The following is a 9,028-nucleotide window of genomic DNA, read 5'->3' on the forward strand; positions in this document are numbered from 1 at the left end:
TAATGTGTTCTTTCATTTACCTTACAGATCCCGTTTCATCTTCAGGAGAAGAGGTCTGTGTTTCAAAGAGTAGGATTCAATTAAAACCTTTAACGTTGTCCTCATTCAGCCACAAGAGTAAATACTCCTGCTTCAGCTTCTCCTTGGGCGGCTTTGTCAGCATACTGTATGTGCATGGGGGTTTTGATGTGCCAGAGAGAAACAGAAGAATAAAACCCTCTTCAGCTTTGTTATTAGCAGGACACAGCAGGCTTTACTGGTCGGATGTTCAGATCCGTGGATATCGAGGGCTCTTAAAAGCTCGAGATAAATTTTGCCTGGTTCAGCATGGCTCTTACCACACTTGTTCACGAGAGGATATTATTCAAAACAAAAGACAGGTAAAAACATGTGAACATGTATTCAAAAACAAAGCCAAACATCCCCACAGGTTGTGATTACAGTTGGTTTTAAAAAAAAAATATTTATAATATGATACAAGGATATTTTGTGCAAGAGGTTGTTGGGGCTGTGAGACCTGTACATTATGAACAGAGCACTTAAAATTTCAGAGCAACCTGAAAGCAGAGCACGGCTACTGGGCCATGATTGTGTCAAACGGCTAACTATCAAGGTACTAGCTGTATTATACAAATGGTTTCCACCAGTATACAATGGCTGTAAAGGATTAGATTACATATTTATATAAAGTGCAAAAGAAACAAACACTCACAGCGAAAGGCCTGAAGTGCTTTGTGACTGAGTGTAAACCCACCACCACATGCTGAAAGCCCTGTCATCATATGGCCGGGTGGTTAGGCAAATATCAAAAATCTTGGCAGGGCAGCATCACGAACAGTTGGCTGCAGAATATATACTGTATTACAAAATGTATGAAAGGGTTACCAATCTGTGCAATATACTGAATCTTACAAATATAATTGAACAGATGTGAAAAAAGTTAGCTAAAATTCCCCTTTTTTACAATTATAAATAGACACTTCTTGTTTTCTGCTCCTTCTACACTGAAGCTTAGCACCACTGTCTCTCATTTTTCAACCTTGAATATGAAATAACCTGAAATAATTGAGGAGGTCCGTTCTTATTTCAGCGGAGTAAGATGTCTTTGACATTAAAGATATAAGAAAATATATGCACTGTTAGTGACTAGATTACATGTTTTGTTTATAGTTAATAATTCTGGTTTGTCTCTAATAATGTTTCAAGGTTACAAAAAGCATGTGAATTCAGCATCACAGTCGAGTCTCAAGAATACAGGAGAGCAAAGAGGCATCAAGCGGTCCGTCAGACTCTGTCCAGCAACACTCCGTGTCAACATGCCAGCAGCTGGGAATTCTGGGGGATTATCTAGGTCTGCTGTGAACCCTGTTGAAAGATGACATGAGTCTACAGCAGGGTGGACACATGACTGAAACCAAACACTAGGTAAATATAATTTAACATGCAATGTCATTATAAAATGGATGTTATAAAGCTACTAGATGTTATAGTTAAGTAACTCTGATCCTTACTGAGTTGGTTCTTTTACGTTTCCAGCAGTCTGGATTGAGTCTTTTCTGCTCCTCAGCCAGAGCCTTGGCCTCCATGGTGTACATCCTCCTCTCCTCATTCTTCATCTTCTTCCACCTGTCACCTAGGATAACACTGATGGCTCTGGAGTTTGAGGTGAGACAGCATATTTCACATTATTGTCTTAAACGGACAAAGTGTCACAGCATAGAGATGACGTACTACTTTGTATGTCAGACCATACTATGACATCGTTAACACCATAAAATACTGACATTTTTATGACCTACTACACTTTTTTTTTTTACAACACAGTATAGTATGTCAGGAATGCCATAGTATATAGGTTTTAAAATATGGTTGTGAAATATGTCAAACAAATATATTAAAATCATGGTATTTTGTCAAAAAGTATGCCAAAAAATGTCATAGTATAGTATGTCGAAAAAGTCAATTGTAATATGTCATGAATATGTCATAATTTTTAAAAAGAAAAGGTGACATGATAACACGACATATTATAGTATGTCATAGTGTACTTTGTAAAAAGTGTCGTAGTACAACAAAAATGCCATTGTATAATATGTCAAAAAAAGTCTTAGTAAAGTATGCTTTTAAAAAAAAGGTTATTCACATTACTCATTCTCTACAGTACTTATACTTCATAAGCTTACATCTAACACAGTGACACAGAAATGAATTGCCCTAAATGAGATATTTCTGTTCTACAGAAATAGTTTGATTAAGTGCACTGGATCTTAGTGACTTTTGCATACCTGTTGTCCTTTCCAGGATACATCTGTGTGTACTCCACTCTGTACTTCTTGGCGAAGAGCATGAAGGCGTTCATTGGCCGCTTGCATTTTGTTGGCGTGGCGCCGCCAGCTGTCCCTGAGGTGTGGCTCCTGCTTGACTTGCCAGTCGAGGATTGTGGGGAGCTGGAGCGCTCAAGTTTGTCACAGTCTGGACTGACGGCGCCCCCACTAGACAAGGAGGTCCTGCGCTGACGAGCCATGCTGCTGAGAACATAGACTGCGGACGAGTCTAGTGGGGTGAAGTCGTAACTGCAGGAGAAAAGAAGAAACACAGAGACAGATGTTAATATTATGTTTTTATTATTCATTGCGCTTCATCTGCCTTTTTTTTTATGTCGGCAAGTGGCCAAAAAACTTACTGCAGGTTTAAACCTATTGCTTATTGTTGCAAAAATGACAAGAGTGGTGAGAATGAATAAAAACAAAGTTGTGGGCTGGAGAGTTAAACAATGAGCGAAAACTTGTTACAAAGCTCAATGTAGCTGATGGGGGCTGTAGAGTTATTTGTAAATTCATCACTACAAGCAACTACTTTCACACTGTCACTGTTATTTGATACACTGCTCAATGGAAATGTCAATTACAGAAACTTTAAAAGGAACGCTTCACCCACAAAATGAACGTCTGTACATCAGTTAGTCAGTCACTGTTGCCTTAAATTCATTCAGAAAACTTTGTTTTTTGTGCATTCCTCCACAGAAAATGACTAAAATAATAATTTATTTGGCCCTCATGCTGAGCATGCCTTGACCCTCATGGATTAATGATGAGCTCCAGAACTGGAGTTCACAACTATCAACAGCAAAACATCAGTTTAAAAACTCTCACACAGCCAATGCAGTAAACTCCAAGACTCATTTATCCAGGCGTATGCTCAACACATGTATTTTGCTCAAAAACCTTAGTATTGAAATTTGGCTTTGGAGAAGGCAAAGTGTGAGTTCAGTTTTAAATACCAAGGTTTTGGAGAAAACGCATGTGTTTGGAAAGTTCTGCGCATACCACTTGATTAATAAGACTTGGATTGTACTGCACAAGTTGTGTGAGTGTTTGTAAATGGATGTTTAGATATTTGCAGTTAAACACAGTCCCCAATCAATCAATAAATCAATATGTTTGCCATTTTCTGTGGAGGCATGTGAGAAAAACAAAGCTGAATTCAAGGTACCAGGGCGTGTCTCTTTATCACTCAATGCAAGACGACATCAGTTATAGGGGCTTACCTTCTGAAAGTATCAAAGACAACCGAGTCATCGCAGTTAATGGCTTCTGGGTGGTTTGGTGGCAGGCACACATTGCCCAACTGCATTTCATAGCAAGGGATCCCATGATGCACCACAGTAAGGCTCGGATAAAACGAGCACCACCCTGAAAAACACAGATGGGACATTACAGATTATTTAATTTAATTACTTATTCATTTAATAAAGCTGTTTCTTTAAACAAAAAAAGGTATTTTTAATTTGGCATTTGGCTTCATCTGGTCTTTTGAAGCTTCTACTGGCAAGGACTAGTCACATATTGCAACAAAATCTGAGTTTGGCATTATTTTGTTTGTTTCTTGCCTACAAAGATGTCATTTTCTTACGTTTTCTTTTCAGTCAAAAAACAACATGCAGTCTACATTTGTACTTAGAATAAAAGATACTAAGTTTGTTTTTAAAAAATCTTATTTTACCTTTATTTTTCACAAAAAATGGGTGATCCAATCGGCATTCAGCTGTAAGAAGGCCATCATCGGGTGAACCGGGGTCAAAGGTCAGTTTGAGAACCGCCTGGCCAAAAGAAACTGTCTCTTCGTGGTTCACCAACCTCAGCCCCTCAGCACCGTATCTCTGTAAATAAAGTAAAAGACCGATAACAGGAGTGTGTCCTCACCAGCAAGATGAGCAAGTGGACAACACCCACAAAGAGGAACTGGCATATAAATAAAATGGTGCCTGATGACATTTATTTCTATCACCATTGCAATTTGTCAAAGATGCTGTCTGTTTCATTCAAACCTTTTTAGCCTGGCTGCCACCTTGTGGCCATTACAAGCCATTGTTACATTTACTGACATCATTGAGACCGCAGCACACCCTACTTGATGTCTACCTTAGGAGAGGAGGAGGAGGATGGCATCATAGTTTCATCATCCGAGTCATCATCAGAATCCCCGAGTTCATCCGCTTCCTGCCACTCCACATTAGGACCTCGATGGAATCTCAGGCGAGTTCCTGAATATCAACACAACAATGTGGCATGATGAATACGCAGATGTGTTGATACTGAGAGGAGAATGCTTGAAAGCGGGTGCAATACCTCTGTTTGGACACATGAAGGCAGAATGTCTTTACAAGTGTTTGTAATTCATGCTCGTCCTGATTGTACAGGGACAACCCTTTCAGGAATGTGTTAAAAAAGGACTAGTGTCCCCACAACTACAGCTTCTGACCCAAATCGATTGCTTGTTTGCTTATCAGATACACACTTTGAGGGCAGAGCCGTTAAGCAGCCAATCAGTACTGTTTTGACTATATTAACTATAGATCTATTCATAAACAATTTGGAAGAGTTTTAATTACAGTTTATGAAATTTTGCAGGATTATCGTTTACTGTTTTAAATACACTTGCCATCAAAAGTGACAGAAATAGCCAACCCCAAATTCACCTTCGTTTGGTGCTTTACCTCGCTTTGTTCGCACTTTTCCGGCCTGCTGCATACGGTCTGGCACCTAAATGCTACCATTTTAATAATGCCCGACCTCACCTGAGCACTGAAAATTCTGAACACAGAAAATAAGAAAAAAGGGGAAGAAAATACAGGCAGAGGGCAGAGTCTGAGAGGGATTACCTCTGTATGAGTCTATACATTGTTTTTCATGGAAATCCAGCATACTATATCTTAAAGATAAAATGAAATTGTGTTTCTTAACTTATATTTGTTCAAAAAAAAAAAAAGATGCGCTTTAAATTACACATTACTGATGTAAAACATTAACACATTTAAGAAAACATGAATGAATTACTTTAATGTTAAAACAGACTCCCCACTTCAAAACACTGGACTGTGGATTTTGCCTTAAAGCTATGAGGCATAGTTCTGAAGACCATTTTTTTCCCCCTAGAAATTCTAAGAAAAGCTCAGGTTTCACTTACACGTGTGTGTGTGTGTGTGTGTGTGTGTGTGTGTGTGTGTGTGTGTGTGCGTGCGTGAGAGAGAGATGTGTCTGCGTGTACACTGGTTGATGCATACATACAGCATGCATATGAGTGTGTATGCACGCACCTTTAAGGAAGCAATGCCAGGCAGTGGTCGGCCAGGAGTGAGACCATGCCATGTCTTCATCATCAGAAAAAGATGAAGACATTGAGAAAACTCCTGACTCCGATTCACTGCTGGCCTGTTGTATATATAAAAAAACAAATTAAAAAAAAACAACTTCTAACAATGACATCGGTAAAATAAACATTATTAGTGTACACGTCATACAGAATTTTCAGGAAAATAATCACTTGGTTTACAAGAATAGATGATTCTTGTGTTGTCAAAGGTTGAGGTTGGAAGTGAAGGTTACCCTGACACGCCTGCGCTCCCTGAGGTGGCCTCTGGATGGGTTGGGTGCACTACTGGCTAATGGGGGACGGGCGTAGGAATGTAAACTATTACTGTTGCCAAAGATGTGGACTGGAGATGATCTGGAAAAATAAAAAATCACAAATACATATCAGTGTTACATTTAGTCATTGGCGACTCTTTGTATTTTTCAGTAAAGGATCACTGATATCTATAAATCCTGAGACAACTGCATGTAATCCTGTCTTTCAACACCAGCAGGCGCATTAAACAATATAAGACTAGCTTACCAGGTTTAATTTGAAAATGATTTGGCAATATCCTGGTTATAATGATGTGAACATGATGCATCATTTACTGCAATGATGATGAAAAAGTCAACAGAATTTCATAAGAAATTTCATAACACAATTTCTAAATCATGTGGCTAACGTGCCATTCCTGCTTTGTGGAAAACCCCCAGGGCTACTAGTGTGTACTTAAGCTCTTACAGTGGTTATAAACTATTTGGGTTTGCATCACTGTTTACACTCATTAAACTTTGTAAATTTACATTCACTTTGTCTTGGTACAAACCTCTTATGAGGGGCACTCTTCAACAGGGGGCTCTGGGGACTGGTGGCAATGTTGGCCAGCTCAGTGAGCCAGTTGGTGCTGGGGGAGCAGCTGAGCTCCTGGTGAGACACTCCTGCTCCAACCTGAAATAACTCTGGAGACCTCTGGTCCTCCTCCACCTCCTGCAGCTCTGGCAGGTCATCTGAGGGAAAGTCAAAAGTAACATCCATAATAAATATGTGGGGAAAAACTAAATTTACTTAAATGTAGCATAATGATTTCTTACTGATTCTAGGAGTTTACCATAATCCATGTGGCACCCAGGTGAAGAGGGCAGGTCCTCGTTACACTTGAGAGGATCAAAAGACTCGTCCATTCTCAAAATGCTTAGCTAATTCCTCTTGTTTTTCCTTTTTACAGGTTGCAGGTCAGTTTACTCAGCTTCCATCATAATATTCTGCCACATCAGAGGGTTTATTGCAAAACAAAAAGGATAGAACGAGAGCTTTCATTAACAAAGTGAAACTGCTGCACATTTCCGTTTCATATTATAAAACAGTTTCAGTTCAACAGTAACCACTCGTAATTATTTTAAATTGAGTTTTACTAATTACATACATACGTCTGACTAAGTTACATGCTTTCGTTAAGACATACTGAACGAGTCCATTGAGTAAAAAAACCTCAACATAAAGTAATACACAAAATCCATACCTTTCTGACCGCAGCAAATTAAAAATACACCAGTGTGTTATCATAGCAAGACATGTCATGCATTGCGTCGACATAATGAAAAAAGTAGGCAACCTTTGGATAATCCTTTGTCTCTGAATCGACTCAGTATAGGCTACCTCTGTGACTAGTCATGTGACCCGCTGCGTGGAGGCCTTGTTTATAAACTAAAAAGCATTTAGCGCATGCGTACCAGAGCTCATTCATTCATAACTGCGTAGCAAAAGTGAAAAATACCAGAGATTCGTTTGTAAAAGTAGCGTATAAAGACTCGAAAACACGAATCTGGAAACAACGTTTAAGGATATCAATGACAGAATAACATATCGTGTGTTGGGTTGAACATTCTGTGGTCTTTTACAGCATGCAAAGTATTAGAAAATCGTCAAAATGTCAAAGAGGCTGTTAACATCAAATGAGTCCATTCATAAAGAACTAACTATTCTTTGCGATCTGACAATCGAGCGTTCGCTGCATACGCTGACAAACCGTTGATTCAACATTGCAAACGCGGGTATAAAAATAAAAAAAAAAAAACGTTAACAAAACGTTTCAAATGTATCATGTCCAAAAAAAAGGCATGTTTAAGCTCGGGCCTACTGCTTTTCTACTCCCCTAAAGCAGCAGCAGTGTCCTCAGTTCAAACCCACAGGCTGTCGGGTCTAACACTGTAAACAAAAGAATGTCAACAAGTTGAGGCATGACGCAACCTATCTGCCCCGTTCAAAATGAATGACACAAAAACACAAAGCAGCCTTTCAGATACATTTTTACACGAAACAAATGACATTTTGCCAAATGAAGGACTTGTTTTGATACACAAAACTGCTGTCGGGTGGGCTTGTTAGCACCAAAACAGCAAGCGTCACAGCGAAAAAAACATTGTCGAGCACATTCTGTCGTTCGACGTCAAATAAACGAGTGACAACCCCGTAAAAACAACGTGCTTGAATTGCAAAGACACGTAGCACGCGAAGCTCCATTTAAAATTTGGTTTTAACAGTTCATTTATTCGAAAAAATAGTCGACTTCCCACTTACCAAACCTGTCGACATCAAGAAACTCTCTGGCGTTCACTCGAGGGGTGGGAATGAATGTTTCCAGAGAAAGACTCCTATTGGTTGATTAGAACGTCAATAACAATGATCTAGGCATCCTATTGGTCGATACTGTTATGAAAAACATTGGAGGCGTACTCTAGTTTGTTTATCATCGTATGATTGGATGAAAGTACATGTCTGTTATTTGGAAGTAACAGCTGATTGGCAATAACAGGAACAATACATGGTTATTTTTTTATCTATAATGTTGCAACTTCAGCAAGAAGCACATACTACCATTGCTTTCTAGATCATTTCTCCATACACCTGCAAATAATTGTTTTAACTTTTCAGTACAAAATATAGTAAATGAACAAATTAATGATTATCAGGAACGAATGAATGGTGAATGAATGACTGAATGGTGAATGCATCTTTTAATGTGTGCCATTCCAAATAGTTGTGTGACTCGCAAATATAAAAATGTTCTTTATTGACATGAAAAGTGAAACATACAATATTTCAAGCCAGTATTTTGGAGTTTGCCTTCAAAAATTACCAGCACTGCCTGCACGAAGGGGGGAATAATTTCAGAATATTGAAATGTTAAACTGGCTTTAAACCGTTTAAGCTGCAGTAAACCACAGATAAAACACATAAGACTTCAATTCTTATTTTTAAAAAGAGAGAGGACACAGAGAGAGAAGACCCATTTAAGATTTCTGCTTAGAGTGAACATCATAATGTGTTTCCAAACAGTATAAGTTGTTGGCAGAGGTAGACAGCAATAATGGATGCCATAATCATAATGTATATT

At 38.8% G+C, this 9,028-nt stretch overlaps 1 protein-coding gene across 2 annotated transcripts; it reads right to left on the reverse strand.

The window, feature by feature from the left end:
* Positions 1 to 427: 427 nt before the first annotated feature.
* On the reverse strand, positions 428 to 8,254 carry hbp1 (HMG-box transcription factor 1). Of its 2 annotated transcripts, none has more exons than XM_042495887.1 (11): positions 8,212 to 8,254; positions 6,743 to 6,896; positions 6,461 to 6,641; positions 5,886 to 6,006; positions 5,597 to 5,711; positions 4,422 to 4,543; positions 4,003 to 4,159; positions 3,548 to 3,692; positions 2,286 to 2,573; positions 1,512 to 1,653; positions 428 to 1,365 (listed from the first exon to the last, which is right to left on the reverse strand). In XM_042495887.1, the coding sequence occupies exons 2-11, from the start codon at positions 6,813 to 6,815 to the stop codon at positions 1,348 to 1,350; spliced, it is 1,362 nt and encodes a 453-aa protein (XP_042351821.1). In that variant the 5' UTR covers positions 6,816 to 6,896; positions 8,212 to 8,254; the 3' UTR covers positions 428 to 1,347. The 2 variants fall into 2 exon arrangements, with proteins under 2 accessions (XP_042351821.1, XP_042351822.1); XM_042495888.1 differs by lacking the exon at positions 8,212 to 8,254 and adding an exon at positions 7,154 to 7,239.
* Positions 8,255 to 9,028: the final 774 nt, after the last annotated feature.

The sequence above is a fragment of the Plectropomus leopardus genome, chromosome 11 (assembly GCF_008729295.1).
Source record: "Plectropomus leopardus isolate mb chromosome 11, YSFRI_Pleo_2.0, whole genome shotgun sequence".
Taxonomy (NCBI): domain Eukaryota; kingdom Metazoa; phylum Chordata; class Actinopteri; order Perciformes; family Serranidae; genus Plectropomus; species Plectropomus leopardus.